The sequence below is a fragment of the Theropithecus gelada genome, chromosome 1 (genome assembly GCF_003255815.1).
Source record: "Theropithecus gelada isolate Dixy chromosome 1, Tgel_1.0, whole genome shotgun sequence".
Classification (NCBI taxonomy): Eukaryota; Metazoa; Chordata; class Mammalia; order Primates; family Cercopithecidae; genus Theropithecus; species Theropithecus gelada.
Window position 1 is genome coordinate 103,805,766 of NC_037668.1, and position 27,587 is coordinate 103,833,352.

A 27,587-nucleotide genomic window follows, 5' to 3' on the forward strand; every position below is an offset into this window, starting at 1 on the left:
TTCCTATTTGGCTGTCTTGGAAGTGTGGTCCACTTACCATCCTTTAAACTAAGGAAAACTTTAGTTTTGGGAGAATCGGTCAGAATTGTAAATGTTTTTCTCACCATTGTATTTCTGTCCTTTGTGGAGGCTTTTTGTTAGACTTTACAGATCAGATTTAGTAACCTTTAGGAAAACTTAAGCAATATATTTAACTTTATACATGATTCATGGCTTTCATTATTTCTTATAATGTTTCTCAGTTATCATTTTTTTAACCGTCTGAAAATAGGTTTTAAAGGGCTCTTTTCTTATTTAATATAAGCACAAATCTCTTAATTAAATACAGTATTTACTGAGTTCAGACTTGTGCTGGTTAAACTGAATGATTTGCTAAAACTTGTGAATGAACTAAATGCTTTCAGATAATTTTCAGTAAGAAATTGTTTGCCTAAGATAAGTTCTTATTCTTTCTTTTTAAGAATATTGATTTCTAGAAAATGCATGTTTCTGATCATAAATGTTGACTAAAAATAAAGCTTAAATTTCTTATCTTAACACAATTTTCTTTCTATGCAGTATCTATAACCATAGCACTTAATGTATTGCATTAAGAATATTTGTGTTTCCCACTATAAATGCTTAAAATACTTTCCCCAACATTTGAAAAATTTATATTAAACATATTTTTCTAAGTTTTATCATGAGTTTTTTGCATCATTTTGAGTAACTTTTTTTTAAATGATTTCAGACTGCCATATATAGAGTATCTGAAGTATATGACTCCTTTGATTTATTCTGTGATTCATTTTAGTAAGTATTGTTATAAGTGCTAAAATACAGTAAGAATTATAGCTCTGATCCAGAAAAATTTATACTCTGATGTTATATTTGGGTAAAAATAAAATAAGCAATTACAGCATAGTATTATCTAGAACTGCAAGGGATCTGAGATTCTACCCTACTTGCAAACTAACTAGTTGGCCTGCCATAGTTTCTTAGATGCTGACAGAAGGCACAAGATGCTTAAGTCAAAGAGAAATTCAAACATGCTGTTATCACTTCTTAAAAAAATACAAAATGACTTTTTTTGCTTGTTTTTACTTCCCCCTCTACTTTTCTTGTGTTTCTCTGTAAAGCAATATTTTTTGGAAGGATTATCTATAACTGATATATCTAATTATGCTTATTTTCTCTCCAAACCTATTCCAAACAAATCTTCGCCTCACCAATCCACTGGAAGGATTTTCCATAATTGGTGTATCTAATTATGCTCCTTTTCTCAAAGCCACCCATGATTTCCATATTGCTGAATCCAGTGGTTAATGGCAGCACTCATCATGCTTGACCTAGCAGCAAAATTTGACTCAGATGAACACACTCATTTCCCATTTTCTTCTTTTGCCTTCCATAAGAGTACTCTTTTCTTTCTACCTTCCTGTTTATTATTATTTTTAGCTTTTTTTTAAAGTAACAAGAAATAATATATAGTACAGAAAACTGTACAAAATAAAAATGTAGTGCTACATTGATTTATCACGAAGTGAACATTCATGTAACAACCACTCACGTAAAGAAATAGTTATCACCAATACCTCAAAAATTCCCCTTCTTCTCCTTGCCATCCGTTATTTTCTACCTGTCTCCAAAAGGAAACCACTTTTAGTAATCATTTCCTTTGCTTTATAATTTAGTTTGACCTGATCTATTAAAAACTTTATATATAAAGGAATTATTCAATGCGTATTTTTTATGCCTGACTTCTTTGAGTCAACATTATATTTGTGAGATTTAACCATGTTGTTTCAGGTAGCTTTAGGTCATTTATTTTCACTGCTATATGATATTCCACTGTATATGAATATGCCATTATTTATCCATCTCATTATCCATTTATCCATTTATTATTCATTTATCCATTTCAACTCAACTTTTGAGTTGCTGACAGCTTTGCAATAAAAAATAATACTGCTAAGCAACCTTGTACCCATCTCTTAATGTAATTGTACATATGTTTTTATTTGGTATATAGTTAGGAGTGGAATTTCTGACTCATGGCGTATGCATATATTCAACTTTGGTAGATAATGTCAAAATGTTTTTCAAAATGATTTATCAATTTATCCTCCCATCAGTGTATGAGAACTCCAATTTGTCTTCCCCAAACCAGATATTACTGGTTTTAAAATTTTAGCCATAGCGTTTTGATAAACAGTGGTTTTAATTTGCATTTTCCTATTAATAAGGTTGAGCATCCTTTCACATGCATATTGATCATTTTAATATCTTCTTTTGTCAAAATATTGCTCGGGATTCTTACTCATTTTTCTATTGGGTGTATCTGCTTTTGTGATTTGTGGAGCTTCTTTTCACATATTAGATATAAGCCCTTTTTTGGTTATATGTGTTGCAAATATTTCTTCCCACTTTGTAGTTTAATTTGCACTGAGTATTGTGGGAGCTGTTGCTATGCTACCCACGTTGCCTTGGTATTCACTTTTGTCCAGGAAGACTTCTTGCTTGAAGCAGCTGAGACTTTGCTTTCGGAAGACATTCTCTGGCCATAAGAAAGGCTGGAGGGTATTAGGGAATTGATGCCCTGGCAGCAGCTCTTAACCAACACTGAATAGGAGTTGATGAATAAATACCCCATTTTCCTTACCTCTGGAGATAGCTTCTGAAACTTACTCTATGCCATCTCTCAGATGTCTCCATTACATCTGAGAGATGGAGACAAATTGGTAACTTGATCATTAATGTCTCCTGTACTGGTATTGTTTCCTTCTCTGTCTTACTTCCCCACCCCCTTGCCTGTTTTTGCTGGAATTACTTTTTAAAATAAATTATTTGCTCTCAAATTCTAGTTTCTCAGAGTTGACTTTTGGAGAACCTAACTTGACTTAGTAATATCTTTTGATAAATAGAAATTTGTAATTTAAATGGATCTAGTTTATCAATTTTTTTCCCTTCATAGTTAGTGTTTGCTATGTCCTGCATAAGAAGTCTTTACCTACTCTAATATCTTGATTGTACCCATGGAATTTTGATCTATGAAGGTGATTGAATGATAACATGGAGATACTAATGCCATTGTTTATTACTTAAAGTTCCCAAGAGGAGAGGGCATGTCAGGCAGGACCACCTGGGGATGTACTAGGGTTGATCGAGAGGCAGAAGGAGCAAGGAGAAACATGGGCAAAACCCCTTATTACTACAGTACCAGGAAGTTGCTAGGTAGGGAAGTCGCCTATTGGTCAGGAAGTAAAACACAGATATTGAAGTTTGTGATTGGGGGTTTCGTAATATGATTTTCACATGCCTGCAAAAGCCAGACTGCAAGGGAGATGTAAACAACTTTAGCTATTAGTTTCATCATGTGATTAATGGATGCCAAATCATCAATTACAAAATCTATAAAAGTTAATTAGAACACACAAGGCCATGAAGATATTCTTCTTTATTAATTCCACATATTTTATTGTTTTACCTTTTATGCTTAGTTCTACAATCCTTCTGGAATTTAATTTTTGTGTGTAGGTTGAGGGAAGGGCCATGTTTCCTTTTTTCCCATATGAATTCATAATTCTACTGGTACTGTTTATGGAAAAGACTCTCCTTTCCCCACTGTTCTGCAGTCAACCTTTGCCATAAATCGAGTGCCCATATATATGCTTAGCTCTGTTTCTAGACTCTTTATTCTGTTCCATTGGACTCTCTGTTTTTATGTCAATACCATCATTTCTTAATTACTGTAATTTTATTAGAAGTTGACATTCATTACAGTTAGTCTTTCCACCTTGTTCTTCTTCAATGGTGTGTTAGCTATTTTTGGAATTATCCCCCCGCCCTTTTTTGAGACAGGGTTTCACTTCGTCACCCAGGCTGGAGTGCAGTGGTGTGATCACTGCTTACTGCAGGCTCAACCTCCTGGGCTCAGGTGGTCCTCCCACCTCACCCTTTGTGTAGCTGGACCACAGGCATGTGCCACCACACCCAGCTAATTTCTAATTTTTTTTTTTTTTTTTTTTTTGTAGAGGCAGAGTTTTGCCATGTTGCACAGGCTGGTCTCAAACTCTTGAGCTCAAGTGATCCTCCTACCTCAGACTCCCAAAATGCTGGGATTACAGACATGAGCCATTACTCCTAGCATGAATTATTCTCCTTTAGCGATAGTGATGATAGTTGTTTTCTGTTTAGCGAATTTTATTTATTTTTAACCTTCCAGTTAGTTTCAGAGATCCATTGTAAGAGAACATGACATAACCCATTTGGGGCTAGCAACATTTATTATGGCATTTTTTCTAAATTGATACATATGGTCACAGAACAGTCCCGGTATTGTACAGTGGGGCTATAAACCAGGATGCTTCAAAAAGAAACATCTGGCTTGGCGTGGTGGCTCATGCTTGTAATCTCAGAACTTTGGGAGGCCAAGATGGGTGGATCACCTGAGGTCAGGAGTTTGAGACCAGCCTAGCCAACATGGTGAAACCCCGTCTCTATTAAAAAAGAAAAAAAAGAAACATCTTCATATCAAGTACATTATGTCATAATTGTAGTATCCTAAAACTCTACTTCATCTGTCAGTATTAGTAAATTAGTCCAGACACAGGATCATTCCTCATTCCTCCAGGTTGGGTAACACTGCTCAACTCTAGAGTGCAATTTAATTTATATAAAATTTATTAATAAAATTTGGAATGTCGATGTAGCTTTATTTTGGCAAACTATAATTCCTAGCAGATTTATGAAAATAGTTTTACCTGAATAAACAGGAACCAATGAGGGAAATCCATGTTGTTCTATGACTATCTGCGAGGTTTGGATTCACCCTTTTAAAATATCATCTATCTACAAATACTCTTTGTGCCTTTTTCAGTTAATATTACTCTCTTGGTGCTGCTCAGGATTGGACTGCATCTCCTTTTGCTATTCAGTTTAAATTGAACCCAAGAGATTGAAATAGAAATGAAAATTGGATACAATGAGATGAACTCTTCTCATTTTCAGACTTTTGGGAAAATAGTGCACTAGGTTAATTATGGTGGGTCAATAATTTTTTATCATTCTTTAGGCTTGCATTGTGGCTAGGCTGATATATAAAAATATATGGAATATGCGAAGAGTAAGAATGTTCAAGAGGAAAACCCATTATTCTATTAAATACTTACTTATGGTGTCCATCCAAATTTGGGTTTTTATCTTAACAGGTCAATGCTGCTGAATCAAAGATAACAAATTTAATATACTTGAAACATACCTTGGAACTTGTGGATCCTTTAAAGGTAATTTATATGTGTGTGTATCATACAAAACATGTCCAGCATTATTTTTTAACTTTTTGTTCAGAAAAAATTTCAAACTCAGGGAAAATTGCAAGAATAACATGGCGAATTCCCCATACTTTTTATCCTTGTACATACTTTACACACACATACACATTATTAGCCTTATTACACTTACTGAACCATTTGAGAATAAATTGCAGTACCTAAGTACTAAAGTAGTAAGTACTTAGGAGACTAAAGTCTCCTAAAAAAAGATGTTCTCTTATATAATCATAATATTATTATCAAATTCAGAATAATTAATATGATGTAATACTATTTTATAATATGTATCCTGTACTCAAATTTTTAAAATTGTTCTAATAATGTTCTTTATAGCATTTTTTCCTAATATAGGGTCCAATTCAGGATCATATCTTATATTTAATGCCATGTTTTTTAAAACTCCTTTGAAGTGGAAAACTTTCTCAACCTTTGTTCATGATACTGACATTTTGAAGCATAAGGGTCAATTTTTTAAGTAGAATTTCATTTCCTCAATTTATGTGATTGCTTTCTCCTGATTAAATTCATCTATGCATATTTGGAGTTAATACCCTATGATGTATCCTTTTTAGTACATCACATCAAGAGGCACATCAAGAGGATATCACCAATATCTTGGTGATATTAACTGATCAATTTCTTTACCATAAATTCAGATTTTCTTTTGTGATTAATAAGTTATTAATCTATGGAGAGTTATATTGAGAATGTGTAAATAACCCCATCCTCATCAAACTTCCACTAATTGATTGTAGAATAAATTGATGACTCTTACCTGAAGTAATTATTACTCTGATGGTTACAAGATGATTATTTTCTCATTAACTTTTAAATACTACACTGTGTAAAACTTGTTTTTGTTAAAGTGATAAAGGGAACTGATTTTGAAAGAGAAATAATGAAAAATATGGAATAATTTTATTATAGAAATTATTCTAATAAATATTAACATGGTTTGGCTGTGTCTCCACCCAAATCTCACCTTAAATTGTAAGAATCCCCACATTTCAAGGGCAGGGCCTAGTGGAGATGATTGAATCGTGGGAGTGGTTTCTCCCATACTGTTCTTTTGGTAGTGAATAAGTCTCACAAGTTCTGATGATTTTATAAAGCAGAGTTGTCCTGCACATGTTCTTCTTGCCTACTGCCATGTAAGATGTTACTTTGCTCCTCATTTGCTTTCTGCCATGATTGTGAGGCCTCCCCAGCTATGTGGAACTGTGAGTCAATTAAACCTTTTTCCTTTATAAATTACCCAGTAATGTGTATGTCTTTATTAGCAGCTGAGAACAGACTGATATAGTAAATTTTACCAGTAGAGTGGGGTGCTGCTGTAAAGGTACCTGAAAATATGGAAGTAACTTTGGAATTGGGTAACAGGCAGAGACTGGAACAGTTTGGAGGGCTCAGAAGACAGAAAATTGTAGGAAAGTTTGAAACTTCCTAGAGACTTGTTGAATGGCTTTGACCAAAATGCTGATAGTGAGAGGGACAACAAGGTCCAGGCTGAAGTGGTCTCAGATGGAGATGAGGAACTTTTTGGGAACTGGAATAAAGGTCACTCTTGCTATGCAAAGAGACTGGCAGCATTTTCCCCTGCCCTGGAGATCTGTGGAACTTTGAACTTGAGAGAGAGGGTATCTGGGGAGAAGAAATTCCTAAGCAGTGAAGCATTCAAGAGGAAGCAGAGCTTAAAAGTTTGGAAAATTTGCAGCCTGAGGATACAATAGAAAAGAAAATCCCATTTTCTGGGGAGAAGTTCAAACCAGCTGAAGAAATTCGCATAAGTAACAAGGAGGCAAAAGTTAATAATCACCAAGACAATGGGGAAAATGTCTCCAGGTCATATCAGAGACCTTTGTGGCAGCCCCTTCCATTACAGGTCCAGAGGCCTAGGAAGAAAAAATGGTTTTCTGGGCCCCCTTGCTCTGTGCAGCCTAGGGACTTGGTGCTCTGCATCCCAGTTGCTCCAGCTATGGCTAAAAGTGGCCAACATACAGCTTGGGCCATGGCTTCAGAGAATGCAAGCCTCAAGCCTTGGCAGCTTCCATGTGGTGTTGAGCCTGCAGGTATACAGAAGTCAAGAATTGAGGTTTAGGAACCTCCACCTAGATTTCAGAGGATGTATGGAAATGCCTGGATGTCCAGGCAGAAGTTTGCTTCAGGGACGGGACCCTCATGGAGAGCTTCTTTCAGGAGAGCACAGAAGGAAAATGTGGGGCAAAAGCCCCCATACAGAGTCCCTACTTGGGCATTGCCTAGTGGATCTGTGAGAAGAGGGCCACTATCCTCCAGACTCCAGAATGGTAGATCCACTGACAGATTGTACCATGCACCTGGAAAAGCCACAGACACTCAACACCAGCCTTAAAAGCAACTGCAGGGTTCACGGGGCTGTACCCTGCAAAGGCACAAGGGTGGAGCTGCTCAAGGCTGTGGGAGCCCACTTCTCGCATCAGTGTGACTTGTATGTGAGACATGGAGTCAAAGGAGATCATTTTGGAGCTTTAAGGTTTGACTGTCCCACTGGATTTTGGACTTACATGGGGCCTGTAGCCCCTTCATTTTGGCCATTTTCTCCTATTTGAAATGGGTGTATTTACCCAATGCCTGTACCCCAGTTGTATCTAGAAAGTAACTAACTTGCTTTTCAGTTTTACAGGCTCATAGGCGGAAGGGACTTGCCTTGTCTCAGATGAGACTTTGGACTGTGGACTTTTGAGTTAATGCCGAAATGAGTTAAGACTTTGGGAGACTCTTTGGAAGGAATGATTGGTTTTGAAATGTGAAGACATGAGATTTGGTAGGGGCCAGGGGCAGAATAATATGATTTGGCTGTGTCCCCACCCAAATTTCTCCTTGAGTTATAATAATCCCCACATGTCAAGGACAGGGCCGGGTGGAGATCATTGAATCATAGGGCAGTTTCCCCCACCCTTTTCTCCTGGTAGTGAATAAGTCTCACATGATCTGATGGTTGTTTAAATGGGGAGTTCCCCTGCACATGTTCTTCTTGCCTGCTGCCATGTAAGACATGACTTTGCTCCACATTCACCTTCTGCCATGACTGTAAGGCCTCCCCAGTCATGTGGTATTGTGAGTCAATTAAACCTTTTTCCTTTATAAATTACCCAGTCTTGGGTATGTCTTTCTTAGCAGCATGAGAATGGACTAATACAAATATATATAGTTAAAGTAATGTGGCAAAAGACTTCAAAAATGTTATCACCTTTCCTGTAATGAAATAAATGGAATAAATCACCAGAAAAATATTGAGAGATTTCATGAAACACAAATTTTAAACTTTGGTATGTCAAAAGCAAAGTAAAAGGCAAAGATAGGAAAAAATTATAACAAATGACAGTGTATTAGTCTGTTTTCATACTGCTGTAAAGAACTACCCAAGACTGGGTGATTCATAAAGGAAAGAGATTTAATTTACTCACAGTTCAGTATGGCTGGGTAAGCTTCAGGAAAGGTACAATCATGGCAAAAGGAGAAGGGGAAACAAGGAAACTTTGTTACAAGGCAGCAGGAAAGAGAGGGAATGCAGGAGGAACTACCATACACTTATAAAACAATCAGATCTTGTGAGAACTCACTCACCATCATGAGAATAGCATGAGGGAAACTGCCCACATGATTCAATTACCTCCATCTGGTCTCTCCCTGGAAAAGCAGGGATTGTGGGAATTATAGGGATTATAATTTATGATGAGATTTGGGTGGGGAGACAAAGCCTAACCATATCAGACAGACAAAATACTAATTTCTGTCATCATAAAACTCATGTAATTTCATAAGAAAATATTGAAAAGCCAATGGAAATATGGAAAATGACCCGAAGAAGGAAATCAAGGTGATTAATAAATAGTACCAAAAATATTAACCTCATTATTAATCGAAGCAATACCAATTAAAACCATAGTTCTTATCTGTCAAAGAAGCAGACATTTTCGTTTATCTTAATGGATGTAACTCATTTCTAATTAGAAATCTATGAGATAGACAACTTATTAAATAGCTGATAAAAATACAAATTTCACGTACTTTACAGGAAATTGTACTGGAAATGTTTATGACATATATCTTTTGATCCCGTAGTACTACTTCTAGAGATTTGTCTGAAAGAACTTTTCAGAAATGTTGGCCAGTATTTATGTCCGACAATGGTATTGTTTATTTATAATTGTTACAGTATTATTTATTTATGTCAGTGAGAAATTGTAAGTAGAGTAGAACTGCAATAATTACAGGAAGAGACTATTTTCTTTCCATAGACTGACATATTATGAATTATTAAACATTTTTGCCTTGAAAAGTTTTTTATATGTATGATATAGTGTAAGTTGAGCATTCCTAACCGAAAAGTTAAAAATTTTAAATGCTCCAGATTCAGAAACATTTTGAGTACCAATGTGATGTCACAAGTGGAAAATTTTACATCTTGATCTTACATAATGGGTTGCAGGCAAAATGCAAGTACTCAACACAGTTTATTCAGCATCCTCAAGGGAAAAAAGACCCTCCCAGCTCCCTTCATCTGTAATATATCTTTTCTGTGCACTCCCAGATTATTCTCTGCAAACATGCCCACAAAGGGTAATACAATGACACAGTGGCAGGTCAGATGTGCCAATGGCAAGTTTCCATGATGTCCCACATAGGGCCAAGACTGATGTGCATTACTGTTTTTTGCTTATTGCCTGCTTGGTCTAGTGGTTAAGATAAAAAAACAAAAAACAAAACAAAGAAAATGTCATAAAGGCCTGCAGTAACAGTGATAAGAAAAAGAGGAATCACTTAAACGTTTATATATAACACAGAAAGTCAAGCTGTTGGAGAAACTGGATAATGGTATAAGTGTGAAAGGTCTTAAAGAAGTGTATGCTGTTAGAATGACTGCCAGATATGACCTAAAGAAACAAACGGATAAACTGTTTCAGTTCTATGCTGCAAGTGATGAATTGAAGCTAATGAAAAATAGAAAAACACTGCATAACATTTAAAAAAAAAAAGAAAGAAAGAATGGGTCCATCTGCTTTGCAGTGAACACATGTCACTTAATGGTATACTGATCAGGAAACAAGTGAAGATATATCACAATGAAATGAAAATTGAAAGGAACTGTCAATATTTAACAGGCTGGTTGCAGAAATTTAAGAAGAAAATGACATTAAATTTTTTAAGATTTATAGTAATTGAGCATCTGCTGATCATGAAGCATTGGAGAAATTCATTGATGAGTTTGCCAAGGTCATTGCTGATGAAAATCTGATGCCAGAACAAATCGATAATGCTGATTAAACATCATTGTTTTGGCATTATTGCCTCAGAAAGACACTGACTACAGGTGATGAAGCAGCCCCTGTGGGAATTAAGGATGCCAAGGACAGAAAACAACTATGCTGGGCTGTGCTAGTGCAGCAGGCGCATGTAAGTGTAAATGTGCTGTCATAGGTAAAACCTTATGTCCTCAGTTTTCAAGGAGTGAATTTCTTACCAGTTCATTATTATGCTAACAAAGAGGCCTGAATCACCAGGGACATTTTTTTTTTTTTTTTTTCCAATTGGTCTCACAAACATTTTACATCAGCAGCTCGTGCTCACTGCAGGGAATCCGGATTGGATGATGATTGAAATATCCTGTTACTCCTTGACAACTCTTCTGTTAATCCTCCAGCTGCAATTTTCATCAAAAATAATGTTTATGCCATATAATTTCCCCTAAATGTGACTTCATTAATTCAGCCATGTGACTGCGATGAGAGTATCCTTAGATCAATGAAGAGTAAATATAAAAACACTTTTTAAAATATTTTTAATTTTTATTTTAGTTTTGAGGGTACATGTGCATGTTTGTTATGTGGGTAAACTTGTGTCTTGGGTGTTTGTTGTACAGATTATTTCACCACCAAGGTACTAAGCCTAGTACCCAATAGTTATTTTTTCTGCTCCTCTTCCTCCTCTCACCCTTCACCCTCAAGCAAACGCCATTATCTGTTGTTCCTATCTTTGTGTCCATGAGTTCTCATCATTTAACTCCCACTTCTAAGTGAAAACATGCAGTATTTGATTTTCCGTTCATGTATCAATTAGCTAAGGATAATGGCCTCCAGCTCCATCCATGTCCCTGCAAAAGATGTGTATATATATATATATATATATATATATATATATATATATATATAGCTGCATAGTATTCCATGATGTATATATATACCACATTTTCTTTATCCAATCTGTCACTCATGGGTATTTGGTTGATTCCATGTCTTTGCTATATTGTGAACAGTGCTGCACTGAACATTCATGTGCATTTGTCTTTATGGTAAAACGATTTATATTCCTCTGCGTATATACCCAGTAATGGGATTGCTGGGTCGAATGGTATCTCTGTTTTCAGTTCTTTGAGGAATTGCCACACTGCTTTCCACAATGGTTGAGCTAATTTACATTCATACACCAACAGTGTATAAATGTTCTTCTTTCTCTACAAGCTCACCAGCATCTGTTGTTTTTTGACTTTTTAATAATAGCCATTCTGACTGGTGTGATATGGTATCTCATTGTGGTTTTGATTCACATTTCTCTAATGATCAGTGATACTGAGCTTTATTTTCATGTTTGTTGTCCACATGTATGTCTTTAGAAAAGTGTCTGTTCATGTCCTTTGCTTACTTTTTAATGAAGTTGTTTGTTTTATTCTTGTAAATTTAAAAACACTTTCTTGAACAGCGTGCTAGCAGCAGTGAACAGAAGCATAGACGTGGAATTTTTTTTTACAGTTGCAGTCTTGCTCTGTGCCCAGGCTGGAGTACAGTGGCACAATCATGGCACACTGCACCCTTGAACGTCTAGGCTCAAGTAATCCTCCCACTTTTCCTGAGTAGCTGGGAGTACAGGCATATGTCACTATACTCACCTAATTAAAAAAAATTTTTTTATAGACAGGGGTCTCGCTATGTTGCCTAGGCTGGTCTTGAACTCCTGGCCTCAAGCAATCCACCTGCCTCATCCTTCTGAGTCACTGGGATTACAGATGGAAGGTTTTCAAAAGGAGTTTAGTATGAAGAAGGCCGTATATGCTGTTGCCAGTGCTTGCAACATAGTTACTAAAGACATGGTTGTACATGCCTGGCACAACCTCTGGCCTGTGATGCTGTTCAATGATGATGATAAAACAAGGTGGTGACTTTGTAGGATTCCATATGTCAAGTGAGAAAAAATTATGTCTGACCTCCCAAAATATGCAAAATGTATACTTCCAGAGTCTGTCAGTAAGCTGGAAGAAGTGGGTGTTGAAGTTTGTATTTATTTATTTATTTATTTATTTATTTATTTATTTATTTATTTATTATTTGTGATGGGTCTCACTCTGTCACCCAGGCTGGAGAGCAGTGGTGCAATCTCAGCTCACTGCAACGTTTGCCTCCCAGACTCAAGCCATCCTGCCACCTCAGCCTCCTGAGTGGCTGGGACCACAGGCATGCACCACCATGCCCAGCTAATTGTTTGTATTTTTGGTAAAGATAGGGTTTTGCCATGTGGACCAGGCTGATATTGAACTCCTGAGCTCAAGCAATTTGTCCACCTTGTTCCCCAAAGTGGTGGGATTACAGGTGTGAGCCATGGCGCCAGGCCAATTGACATTTTTAACATCAATAATGAGGCTCCAGCTGTTCATTAATCAACAGATGATGAAATAGACAAAATGGTTCTGATTCAAGGTGATCATGACAGTAATGACGATGAAGATGGTGTTGTAACACTGCAGAAAAAAATGCCTATATATATGGTAAAAATGTGTGATGGGCTTGTTGAAAATCTACAGTTTTTATTAAGCAAAATAAAATTCCTATTTTTACTGTATAAGAATGGAGCAGCACACATTCATAACAGAACAAGAAATCATGTCAGTTATAAAATTAAACAGAAATTTCTATGACAAAAACCATTATTAATGAAGCAGATGACTCTAGAGGAAACATTTTAAAAAGCTGGCCAGCAAAATGCCTCCATATCCTTAGCATACCCACTTCCTGGTCCCTTAACTGTTTCTGATGTTTAATCTCACTTAGAAAAATAAAGTACAGCTTACTGTAACCTCTTAATCAAAATATAGCATCATAGGTGGATACTGAAAATTGTTAGTTGTTGCTGTCGTTTAAGAGCTAATGCAGGTACTCTGGGGGTGCTACCGTGCTGTTACCCTGAACACATTTTTTCACTGTATTAATAGTATGTCATTTTTTTTTTTTTTTTTACTGTTAAGTACTTATGGGTAAATAAATGTTAAAAAATGATTGCTTATTGGTAGCATATAAATTCAGAGCTGGGAATGATAGTGATGCTAAACAATCACAAATAAGTGACTGAAATAGTGACACATTTGCTTTCTGGTGGTTTCATGTACACAGACTTTTATGCACAAAATTATTTAAAGTGTTGTATAAAATTACCTCAGGCTATGTGTATAAGGTGTACATGAAACATAAATGATTTTCATGTTTAGACTCAGGTTTAATCTCCAAGATATCTCATTGTGTACATATGCAAATATTCCAAAATCTGAAAAAAATCCAGAATCTGAAACTTCTGATCCCAAGCATTTTGGGTAAGAAATACTCAACCTGGATTAAGTCAGGGGTTGGGGAAGGAGCATACAATGATATAAAATTATTTATTTTAGATACTGGCAGGAAATATACTGTAATATTTGGAATGTTTGTCTTTGGAACGATAGATTTAATTTTTTTCTTTCAGTTTTGGTGAATTTTTTAGTTATCTGTCTGTGCATATTATTTTCTGTTCATAAGCAAAAAAAGTTATTACCATTGCTTCATATCAAACTAAAAACAGAGGTAATACTCAAGCTACATATACTTTCCCCTCTTCTTTTCTGTTTATTTAGTTAGTGACCCCTCATAGTTTTCATTAAGCAAAATAAAATTCCTATTTTTGCTATACAAGAATTGAGAAATTACTCTATTTATGAATATACAAAGCATTTTTTTGTTTAATGTATATCTAACCTAAATTTTGGAATTATATGTAGAGTACTCTAAATGTACAACAGTAGTTGTTTAAGTACCTATATCTATAAGTAGTCAGGTGTTAACAATTAGTAGGGAGGCAAGAAAAATAAAAATTATAATAAGCAGTGAATGGCACTTATTAGTCATGTACTCTTTATCTGGAAAAAGGGAAAGATACTGTCTATCCTCAGCTATATAGCTAAAAATATATTTTATGAGGATATAAATGAGGAAATGAAGAAAGCACTTGGTAAACTATAAAGTATTAAACAAATGTAAAATAATATGTTTGAATGATCTTGTAATTGATTATCCTTAACTTTTTTATTTTATTTTTTACTAGATTGCTATGAAGAACTGTAACACACCTTTATTAAGAGCTTACTATGGTTCCTTGGAAGACAAGAGGTCTTTGTCACTCAACTGTTATTAAAAAATAAGATTATTCTCCTCTTCCTGATCATAACTGATTTTAAATACTCTAGTTGTATTCTATGGAACAATTACTTGAGTTTTGGTTAACAGAATCTTTAACCTATTCATCAGAATTCTAATTGTACATTTCATGTTATAAGTACAATAAATAGGGTAACAACACATTGATTATTTGTGTTAAAAGACAATTAGAATAGCATGAGAACTTGAAATCCATGCACAATTTTAATATTTCTTTTTAAAGCCATTCTCCATGGAAATACTTGCAAATAATAAAAATATATTTCTTCATTTTGTTAAATCTTGAAGGGTCTAATGTAACAAAAAATAATAGATATAAATATTGAATACAATCTAAATACTGTTTAATTTTAACACTATTAAATTATTAGCAGTAGTTGTGGACTGAAGAACTACTGGTTCAGTCCAGATCTTGGTTCTGAACTTAAAAGATTTGTGATACCTAAGAACTATTCTTCTATTAATTGAAGAAATATACCCTGTGTGAGGTCACACATTGAAGTTAATAATAAAACTGGCTTAATTACAAATAAAATATAGAATGGAATGAAGGAAAAGTTGAAAATATATGTTACCAGATTTCTGGTTTGCATAATCACTGCACTTTACCACTGATAATTGTGAGGTTCCTGTTATGCTGTCTACATATGTGTTTAGTGACCGTTGCCTCTACTGAAGGCAGGGATCATATGTTATTCTTCTCTGAATCTCTTCACCTAGCGAAGTGCTTGATACATGGTGTAAGTTAATATTTATTGAATGAATGAGCATGAAGCTAGAATTTTTATAACAGTTCTTTAGAGATATATTTTGTACCCACAGGCACATCAGTATATGTAATTTATGAGCTCTATTAGCAGATGTAGAATTTGTTTTTGGGGTCCTGATGCTGTTTTAGACTAGTCCTGACTGATGAAACAGTTTAAATATGAAATAGTCACAGCTCTAACTTAAGTAAATTTAAATATTTGTTGCTTAATTATTTCAAAATAACTTTGAACAAAAATTTGCTATCATCAACTGTGATTCAAATTATAAATTAAAATAACTCTTTGACTTATTGTCTATAATGTTCTTCTTTTGGCCTTAATATTAGGTTTGGAATCATACTTGAAAAGATTAAAACGGTAATTAATGATGATGCAAGATACATGAAAGGATGCCTGAACATGAGGACTCAGAAGTGCTATGCAGTGAGGTCTAACATAAATGAATTTCTTGACATAGCAAGAAGAACATACACAGAGATTGTAGATGACATAGCAGGTAGTTTATTTATTTGATAATGTTTTTCTGTTTTGTAGGGATGAAACAGCCTTTTCAGGACATGCTGTCCTTTTTTGCTGCTGATGACTAGCCATACATATTTTACATTTATTTTTTGTTACCAAAACATAAGTTTCGCATGTAGTGCCATTTAAGGAAACAGCATATGTGGCAGCCTTCATACTAAACTCCTTTTGAAAACCTTCCATTGCCATGTGTAGTAGCTCAAGCCTGTAATCCCAGCACTTTGGGAGGCCAAGAAGGGCTGATAGCTTGAGTCCAGGAGTTTGAAACTAGCCTTGGCCATACAGCTAGTCTTTTGTAGAGACAAAACGTTGTCTCTACAAAAACTGAAAAAATTTGCCAGTCATGGTGATGTATGCCTGTCGTACTAGCTACTCAGGAGGTTGAGGTAGGAGGATCACTTGAGCCCAGGAGGTTGAGATTGCAATAAGTTATGATTGTGCCACTGTGCTCAGGTTGGGCGACAGAGTGAGATCCTGTCTCAAAAAAAAAAAAAATTATTAGAGTTTGAAAGAGCAACAAGACCTCTTATTTATGTATAAAACAATAAGAATTTAAAAACCATATGACTTTAAAACAGAGTGGTTTTCTCATTAAAATTTATTTATTTTGTTTTGTTTTTGTTTTTCTTGTTTCTGGTCACCAGGAATGATATCACAACTTGGAGAAAAATATAGTCTTCCTTTAAGGACAAGTTTTAGCTCTGCTCGAGGATTTTTCATCCAGATGACTACAGACTGTTTAGCCCTACCTAATGATCAACTTCCTTCAGAATTTATTAAGGTTCATTTTAGAGTGGTTAGGAAATTATTGTTGCTGATTTTATAGAATTACATCTACGTATTTTTGGGACATCTTGAGTTTTACAAGCCAAATTTCTGAATGTTCGACATCTTCTATTCCTACCCACCTACCTAATTAATATACTAATCTAAGAGTGATTTATAAGCTTTTGCAGAAATATCAAACTCAGTGTTTTCCACAGTTCTGGGAGCCTGGTATAAGAAAAAAAGGAAAATGAAGAAAGAACATCCAAAAGCTGTTTATGAAAAAAGAAATTAGGAAAATACCACACCATTTGCCTATTAAAGGTTTAAAAAGTCCTGAAGTAAAGAAATCTACTTAACTTTAAAAAAAATCTAATATTTCCAAACCTTTGTACCACAGGAATATTTTTTCCTATATAGCTCCTTTACAATATACCAGTTTGGGAAAGTCTAACCCACTCTAACCTTTGTTCTGTCTGCTTCCTGGGGGTACTTTTTGATAAGAACAAACCATTTAGCTTTCAGGCTTTTAGAGCTTGAGTAAGATTAGAGATTTGAGTTGAGGTTCAGATATAGGACAAGAGCTGCAACAGGTGTCGGAGATGGAGTGAGGATCTCCGATGTCCATCATGCATGTTACTTGGTAATAAGATGTAGTGTTTTTAACATTTTAAGAACTATCAGAATAGTCATCCCAGATGAACTAGGTCAAAATATCCTGCTTTAAAAAAATGAATGTATGGGTTAAAAAAATTTGACTTTATCCTTTGAAGTGATCTTCCTTTTATGTTTCACAAATGTTATTTAGAACTTTCTTTGTGATACCGTATCTCAAAGATTAAAATGATTAACTTAAATATCCATATTTCTGTTCTTTAAAATCTTATATTTCATAGTAGTGTGCACTTATCTTGACATTTGTTTTTTAATCTCCCAGCAGATTTCTAAAGTGAAAAATTCTTATAGCTTTACATCAGCAGATTTAATTAAAATGAATGAAAGATGCCAAGAATCTTTGAGAGAAATCTATCACATGACTTATATGTAAGAGCATTTGAAATATTTGAATATTGAATTAAATTGGTTTAATTTGAGAAACTGTTACAATTGTATTAGTTTAATTGTTATCTAATTACAGACAATTGTAGAATTAAGTATGTTAGCAAAGGAAGTCTGTCTTTGTGATTAGAATCACTGAGCCTCACAGAAGCTTCGGGGAAGATCTAATTGCAAACAAATACTATTATAATTGATATTTCTGTAATATGCATTCTACCATGATGTAGAACTTGGCACATCATGGGCTTACCTGGGCTTCATTCAGTTTATTCTTTTTCTATGGTCTGTAAGTCCTCAGCTCCTTATACCTTGATAGTAATAATTGAATAGCAATATCACAATAGTGTCAGTTCTTTTGCTGGTCATGAAATAGCAATACAGCCAGAAAGAAGAAGTAGAAGATTTAGAACACTTATTAGGCTGAGGTAATAAAGAGAAAAGTTGGGCTTTCAAGACAATTTCAAGGCATGTACCACAATCATTTTAATATACAGTAAGTTTTGGGTACATATTTATCTTTACAAGAGAAAAACTTTTTGCACTATATCGCAGTATAACTCTGCCTTATAAAAAAAATTATATTATTCAGATATTGTGTCTGTGTGCACGTGTGTGATGAGAGAACAAGTGCGAAACAGAAAGAAAAAATGGGTGAGAGAGAAAATGCATATAGCTTTTGTGTTGAACTTAACATTTGCAAATTCATAAAGTGATTAGCAAATGGGATGTTTCCAAGTATAATGAGGGCTTGATTTGACCTATATCAAATATTTTAATAATAAAAACTTATTTTATTAATATCACATAAAAGCAGTTATTTCAAAAATGTGATGTTAATACACCAGAAGATAGATTCTTTGCCACTAAGTAGCTGTGATCTTGAGTAAAAACTTCAATTTCCTCATCTCTAAAATGAGACAGTCGAACAATAGTCTTTATGTATAGTGTATAACTCAGGTGTGAATATTATTTTACTTCAGGCAGTGAATTTAATATTATTTTACACTTACAATGTGTGTCCCTTTTGAAAAAACATTATTACATGTCTTACCAAACATGTGTTTTCAGGATAGTGTGCAAACTGCTTAGTGAGATTTATGAACATATTCATTGCTTATATAAACTATCTGACACTGTGTCAATGCTGGATATGCTACTGTCATTTGCTCATGCCTGCACTCTTTCTGACTATGGTAAGTTGCTTTCTTTGGAATAAACATATTGCATACTTAAATTTGTATTCCTTTCAAACAATTTGATATAATAGTTATGCCATTTAAAATTTTTAACTTGAAATAGAGTCTTTTGCCTCTGGTCCTAGACAAAGACACAAAATAAAGAAAGTGAGATTACCCTTAAAATTTTTTTTTGAAGTAAAAAATTTTTCTCTCAAAAATTGGCAAACCAAAAAGAAAAAATTGCAAGAAACTAAAGATTCCCCGAATAAGAAAGACTGCAAGAGCTGTCTCCTTGGTAAAAATGACTATGATCTAAATTTATAAAGTTCAAATCTGAATACTTATTAGAAGCAGTGTGATAAATATTAATAGAGAGAAATGCATCTCCAGAGTGAGCATTTTAATCCACTAGCTCCTTAGATGTGAACATACCAAAATTAGGAATTATGTAATTTATTTTTATATCCCAAATCTATACAAAGGCCATGAATATAAATGTTAAGTAATTTTCTCATGTTAAATGAATACTTCGAGTTAGTGCTTTGACATTTCTTATCTAACTTACCAGTTATTACCATACTCCAGTATGCAAATTTACTGGACTAGTATGTGATAATTATGGTTGAATAATTGTAGACTTCATTACATTAAAAACATTGAAATTTCTAATGTAAATCAGCAGTAAAATTCATAAAATGTTATGCTAATTTAGTTTTATGGGAAGTATCTAAAGATTTTTTCATATTTCTTATGGAAATATTAACTTTTTCTATTGGTATTTTATAGGCCAAAACTTTTCAAACTTTTATATTTCCTTTGGGTCAAAACTGTACTTTAGGGGTCAGATATTCCAATGGTAGTTTTTTTTTTTTTTAAACTATTAAGAGATTTAGTATTGCTTCATTTTAGTTTGAGAAGGATCATTCTGAAACTCCATATCTATAAAGAATGAATTTTTGAAAATACTTAAAATTTTTTTTCTAACTTCACTTTTATGATGAATGTTTTCAAGTTTATCTATGCATTTTAGATAAAGGTATGTAACATTTTGGTTTTCACATATCCTTTCACCCTCTTCCTCCTCGCCTCACCTCAGGTGGTATCCATAGAGACCTGATCCTTATTTGTTTCTATAAATTAACAAATTATTTGTGTTGATCTTCTCTATTCTCTGAAATTTCCTTTTATACAACATTTCTACATAGGCTTATAAATAATTGTTTTTATATTTGATTTTATTCTATAATCTTACCTCAGCTTATAAGCTAGGTATTTGAAACCAGTCTGGGCAACATAGAAAGACCTCATCTCTTTTAAAAAAAGTGATGAGAAGTTGTGGCAGGTGCCTCTATTCCCAGCTACTTGGGAGGCTGAGGCAGGAGGATGGCTTGAACCCAGGAGTTTGAGGCTGCAGTAAACTATGATTTTGCCACCGCTTTCCAGCCTGGGTGACAGACCAAGACCCTGTCTCTAATAAATACATAAATAAATGCTAAGTGTGCCAAATTTGAAATAATATTTAAAGTAGGGAAGTAGTGTTTAAGGTAGAGTGAGTAAATGTGCAACTCTATAGTACCAGTAACAAATTATGATTTTTTTTTTTTTTTTTTTTTTTTTTTTTTTTTGAGACGGAGTCTCGCTCTGCCGCCCAGGCTGGAGTGCAGTGGCCGGATCTCAGCTCACTGCAAGCTCCGCCTCCCAGGTTCACGCCATTCTCCTGCCTCAGCCTCCTGAGTAGCTGGGACTACAGGCGCCCGCCACCTCGCCGGCTAGTTTTTTGTATTTTTTAGTAGAGACGGGGTTTCACCGTGTCAGCCAGGATGGTCTCGATCTCCTGACCTCGTGATCCGCCCGTCTCGGCCTCCCAAAGTGCTGGGATTACAGGCTTGAGCCACCGCACCCGGCCACAAATTATGATTTTTAAAGTACAATCAATGAGTACTTGGTTCTTTTTTATTTTTATTTTTATTTTTTTGAGACAGGGACTCACTTTGTCACCCAGGCTGGAGTGCAGTGACACAGTCTCAGCTCACTGCAGTCTTCACCTCCCAGGCTCAAGAGATCCTCCTATCTCAGCCCCACAAGTAGCTGGGACTACAGGCATGAGCCATCACGCCTGGCTAATATATATATTTTGTAGAGATAGGGTTTGACCATGTTGCCTAGGCTGGTCTTGAACTCCTGAGCTCAAGCAATCAAGCAGTCTGCCCTCCTCGACCTCCCAAAGTGCGGGGATTACCAGCATGAGCCACCATGCCTAGTCTACTTGGTTCTTTTTAATTTACACAAAGCTGAAAATTTTATAAACTATTTTGGAGCTCAACAATGGTAAAGAACTAAATTCTAGAGTTCTCTAGAAAGTGAATAAAAGTTGTGATAGTGATTAGAGTGTGTCTATTATAATTTAGAAGAATTTGGGTGGGGATTTGGGATAATATAATACCTTAATGTTATTATTCCAAATTGACCAGTGTGAAAATCACTAAGATATAGAGAGTACATACACACTACAAAATCTCTGGACGCAAATATATTAATCTTTAAAAACCATTCTATTTTTTTTTTCTTAAGTTCGACCTGAATTTACTGATACTTTAGCAATCAAACAGGGATGGCATCCTATTCTTGAAAAAATATCTGCGGAAAAACCTATTGCCAACAATACCTATATTACAGAAGGGAGTAATTTTTTGATCATAACTGGACCAAACATGAGTGGAAAATCCACATATTTAAAACAGATTGCTCTTTGTCAGATTATGGCCCAGATTGGTAAGTTATAGCTTTATTTATAATGACCAGTTTGACACTCTTTTCAGAATGCTTTGTGCCTAATTTTTTTGGGTCCATGTGCCTAATTAACCCAAGAACAGTTTGGAGCAGATTCTGTTACCTAAAAATATTACAGTGTGTCTGTTGTGTAGACTATAACTGTACTATTCAATATTCATTAAACTTCATCCAATTTCAATTGCATTGCACTAAAATGTTTTTGGGATACTACAAAAGTGGGACCATTCTTACTATAACTATTAAAGTTTCATCAATTATTACTAAACTGAATCATGCAATTATTTCTGGTTCAAAAACAAACCTTGTGAGAAAAAGTGAAATGAGTAGGTTAAGCTGTTGCCTTTAATAACCCATGTGAGTTTTTTCCAAAATTATTAAATATAATATTGAGCAGAGAAACATTTCCCTTAACTTGAGGGGTACCAATAACTTGACTATAGCAGTTGATATATTATACATACACATGTGCATATATTTATCTAAATGGCTGTCACTGAGCCAATATTGTCACCTATTTCTTAATATGGATGCACAGCTTAACTCCTATCTCTGAAAACTGGATTTCCTTGAGAACTGTATGAATCAGAGATGAGATACTTGGCCAAAATGAACTGGTTCTCAAGCAGGGGTGGTTTTGATCCCTTACCTCCCAACTCCCAGCATTTGGCAATATCTGGAAACATTTTTGGTTGTCACAACTGAAGGGAGTGTAGAGTCCAGGAATGCTGTTAAACATCCTACAATGCACAAAACAGCTCTCCCTCTCCACACTCCCCAGCCTTCCTCACCCCACCATACACACACACACAAGAAAGATTTATGGAGCCCAAGTTACTAGTAGTGTCATGGGTGAGAAACTTTGGTCTAATGTAATGATTTGTAAGGAGAACAAAGCAATAATAATATTGGTGATACAGTATAAATTCACCCTTAGTACTGGGACAATCAGAGATGCATGAGTTAATGAAGAGTAAATATTTTATTGATTTTGTAGGTTTATTGGAAATAAAAGGACATTTTAGCTAATTTCCCTCCCCTTATAAGAATACTGACTGCTTCATGTAAGACATAATACTTCTATTTGAATAGCTATGAGGAACTCTGTTCTATAAAAAAGCAGGCTGTCCAATTGCTGGACAGCCCTAATTTAATTAGAGTATTCATTACACTGAACTGAAACCCAATTTCTGTAATTTCAACTCATTTATCCTTATTCTTCTATATACTACAGAATAATCTAGTATTTATTCCCAATATTAGCTCTTCAAATACTTAAAGATAATGATACTTCTCTTGTCACTGACCATCTTAAACCTCTGAAACACCTGAAACATATATAATATCTCATATAGTCTGACCGTAAGACATGAGTGGGACTTGAAAGGCATGGAAGTTAGGACCATAGACTTGGAAGGTAGATCTAGCTTGTCAAGTTACTAGCTGTGTAATCTTAGGCAAATTGCTTAACCTCATTAAGCCTTGGTTTTCCTATCTGCAAATAAAAACTATGGTAACACCTACTTCTAATAATTTTTATAAGGACTGAGGTAATAAAAATAAAATGCTATGGATTTGAGGGGAAAGTATGAAAAAGAAGGAGACTTCCCAGGCAGAGGTAAGAGCATGTTCTAAAACTCAGAAGAAAAAAAAAATACTATGATGTGCCCAAGGAACTACAAAAAAGTAGTCCAGAGGCTTTGTACTTCCTTTGCTTCATAGAGCAAAGAGTAACTGTAAGGACTAGCACGGTATAAAGTTGGAGAGATGGGCAGTAATTAGGTCATGGAGGGTTTTAGGTATTTACCTGAGAAGATTGAGCTTTATCCAGTAATCTGTAGGGAGCTATTGAAGACATTTAGTAAGAGAATAGTATGATCAGATTTAATTTTTAGATAGATCATTCTAGCTGGTGCATAGATGAGAGCTAGACTAGAAGCAAAAATACCAGCCAGGAGGCTTCTGTAATAATCTAGATAAGAAAGGTTGAGAAACTTTTTGATGGAGGTTAAGAGAGCAGAGAAAATACAAACATACCGCTTAATAATATATGCTATGTCTGTATATATATAAGGTATATATATAAAATACCTTCCATATGTAATATAAATATATATAATATACATTATATATATTATATATATATAAAATACCTTATATATACTACCCAGTATATATATATACACACACACTCACACTGGGTCCTGAGCCTCCACTTTTCATTTGTAAAATGAGAAAAATAATACGCAATTTATTGGGTTATTTTGAAAATTAGGAAGAGTGGATATAAAAGACCTAGTATGTCGAATGGTACAGGTGCAGTTATTATAATTACGACTGTTATGATTATTACTTTTATTTTCATTAGTACTAACCTAACTTTTGGTCTCTTTTCTTGCTACTCCTTATTCCTCAGAGTTAAGCCCTATTCTTTATCCTTATTTTTGTTTTCAATCTTGGAGTAATCTGGCTTTGTTTTTTTTTGCGCCTACTATTTCACAATTTTATCTCTACAGAATTCTGTATATGTGGTACGTTTCCCATTCAACTACTTGTATGTTTTATCTTCTTATAATGTTAGAATGCCTTTTAGATTTTATTCTATATTGAGACGGGTGCATTAATCAGATTATTTGTTTTTAAGAAACAAATATTTTAGATGAGTTAGCTCAATAGCTTCTTGGGCAGAAACAGTCTTGTGGGTGAAAATTCACTTTCTTTTTCTTTTTATTAAATGTTTTGCTTTTATTTTGCTTCTGAATGTTTCTGCATGTTTGTAATCACAGATATTTCTTTATATCTTTTTATAATGATTTTATTAACTTCAGCTTTATAGGCATTTGCTTCAGATTTTCATATTTCTTTTTTAAATTTATTTTATTTTTGACATAATAATTGCACACATTTAAGAGATACATAGTGATGTTTCAATGCATACCATGTAGAATGAATAGATCAGTATAACTGGCATATTCATAAGCTTTATAAGCATTCCCTTCACATTTTAATATTTTAAATGTTCTTTATCATTCAAGTAAGTTATTTAAAAATTGTATTGAGTTTATAACAGTCTCTTTGTTATGTACTTGAATATTTACTGTCTTATTTGAACTTCCAGATAACTTTGTACAGTAGGTAGGGCAACTGTTTTTTGTTTTGTTTTGTTTTGTTTTTTGAGACATAGTCTCGCTCTGTCGCTTAGGCTGGAGTGCAGTGGTGCGATCTCGGCTCACTGCAAGCTCCGCCTCCCAGTTCACGCCATTCTCCTGCCTCAGCCTCCGGAGTAGCTGGGACCACAGTTTCCCGCCACCACTCCCGGCTAGAACTGGGAAAGTTTAAGTGCTGTTTAAGCTTGTATAATAAGGGATAGGGCTGGGGTCATGTCTTCTAAGGCCATATCTAGTGTTCTTTCTACCATATAATCCTTGTAAATAATCTGAGAAGTGCAAAATGTAATTAGTACTTATATTTTATAAACACATTTCAATTTATCTTGACCTTATATTTTACAGGATCATATGTTCCAGCAGAATATTCTTCCTTTAGAATTGCTAAACAAATTTTTACAAGACTCAGTACTGATGATGATATCGAAACAAATTCATCAACATTTATGAAAGAAATGAAAGAGGTACCCAAACAAAACTTTTCTTATGTTAAAAACATTAAATTATATCACTAATGGTCAGTTATTACATAAAATATTTTTATACTAAAATATGCAAATGTGCCTATACCCTTTTCTAAGAGCCAGAGGGCAGTCAGAGACAGCCTCCTAATTTCCAATTTAAGTGGAAATGGAAGACAATGTTTTATTGAAAATACAATTTTAAAAGAAAGAGCTAGTGTTATTAAGCAATAAAAGCGTGCCTAAATGTTTTTATAGGGAATAAGTAAAAGGCTTCAGGAAATGATAACTGGTTCAGTACCATTTTGCATAGTATTTATTGTTCTTCATAGGCTCGATTTTAAAACAAAAGATTATTGTGTTAGAAGGCTTCCAAAAATCATCTTCTTTTTTGTCCTTATAGAAATTTCACTTCCTGTACCAAAGTATCACCTATTTCTGATTGAGCAAACATCAAGTAGCCTTTAGAACTAAAGGAATTAAGTGTAACTCTTGGGATATCTGTATTAAGAATTTAGGATCACTGTTTAGTTGGATAATTTTCTTCAAGTAGATAGGTGGTGACTAAAGTTATCATTTGTCCCACAATTTATGTAATTATTTATTGTGTATTGAATATCTATAACAGATTGTAGCAATATATCAGGCACTTAAGGTACATTTTTAAATCGTTCTAGCCCTCAAAAAGCTTAGTGTCATAGAAAGGTAAAATGTCCATCAAAGTTACTATTGTGTCATAATATAAGAAAGGTAAAATTCTATTTTTGAGAAAGAGGTTAATAATCTTCAGTGGAAAAGAGCACTTCTGTCAATTTGAGTCTTGGTCTCCATTGGTCATGGATTTAAACTAATTTGTTAAACCAAGAATCAAGACTTAGGTGTTTTTTCTTAAATTTTTCTTTACTTCATCTTTACAGGACATAGAGTAATACTTAAATAAATTTGAGAGATGGTTTTGGATATTTTATAGCAGTAATTGATTAGTCATTTGTGGAGAAGAAAATGACCTTCTTTGTGCTTAGTTTAAACATTTAATTTATTGCTTTTTTTCACTGTATCTAAAGCATCAATATTTTAGATAATCATTATTTACTCTATGTTGTCTCATATACATATGCATATGTGTATGTATACATCAGCTATTCTGGAATTATTAGTCATGAGATTTTTAGAAAGGAAAACAATGTATTATTTTCTGCTCAGCAGGACGTCTCTATAAAGATACATTTCAGATGAACTTATAAAGAGACTGCATTTCTCCTCATTTTTTACTGTGATATTGACAGCTGTTTGGTTACAATGAATAAATATTAAAATTATATATTTCAGATAGCATATATTCTACATAATGCTAATGACAAATCGCTCATATTAATTGATGAACTTGGCAGAGGTACTAATACAGAAGAAGGTATTGGCATTTGTTATGCTGTTTGTGAATATCTACTGAGCTTAAAGGTATTCTTTTATTTTAAGTATATTAATTTTGAGTCCTTTTATGTATCCTTTTATTATTATTGAATTTTACGGACACCCACAAGTAGCTTTTAAAACAATTTAGATAGTAAACACATATCATAGCATTTATATTTTTGTTCCTTCATTTCCAATGAAAGTGGGAATCATTAGTTTGATAGCCATGATATAGATAAGGAAAAGATGAAATTGAGAAATTCAAATAATGTGAAATTAGTCAGTTGGCTTTAATTTCATCAAGTTAAGTAGCAAAATATGAAGGTCTTTCAGTAATTGTCTCCATGTGCAATAATGTTGACTATGATGTTACAACAGGAAGGAAAGCACTAGGCAACTCAGGTAACTTTACAGAAAATCTATTTTACCTACCTAAAATTTTATTCCTTTAAAGAAAGTAGTTTTTCACATATCAACTATGTAAAACATGGATTTTTACTCTATTAAATTAATTTACAAAATATCTTTTTAAATGATCGCTCACAATATATACAGATATGAACAAAACTTAAATAAAAATACTTTTTCTTATTTAAGATACCTTAAAATATCCCTAAGATGAAGTTATTTACCTTAAATGAAAGTCCATGATGATT

At 34.1% G+C, this 27,587-nt stretch overlaps 1 protein-coding gene across 1 annotated transcript in view; it reads left to right on the forward strand.

Annotated features, from left to right (window-relative positions):
• MSH4 (mutS homolog 4) overlaps positions 1-27,587 on the forward strand; it is a 121,152-nt gene that overhangs the window by 71,028 nt on the left and 22,537 nt on the right. The window contains exons 9-17 of the mRNA XM_025402654.1: positions 5,190-5,264; positions 14,694-14,758; positions 15,903-16,072; positions 16,743-16,879; positions 17,804-17,907; positions 18,991-19,115; positions 21,672-21,872; positions 25,403-25,521; positions 26,848-26,976. Coding sequence (XP_025258439.1) covers positions 5,190-5,264; positions 14,694-14,758; positions 15,903-16,072; positions 16,743-16,879; positions 17,804-17,907; positions 18,991-19,115; positions 21,672-21,872; positions 25,403-25,521; positions 26,848-26,976 — 1,125 coding nt within the window. The remainder of the gene's footprint in view (positions 1-5,189; positions 5,265-14,693; positions 14,759-15,902; positions 16,073-16,742; positions 16,880-17,803; positions 17,908-18,990; positions 19,116-21,671; positions 21,873-25,402; positions 25,522-26,847; positions 26,977-27,587) is intronic.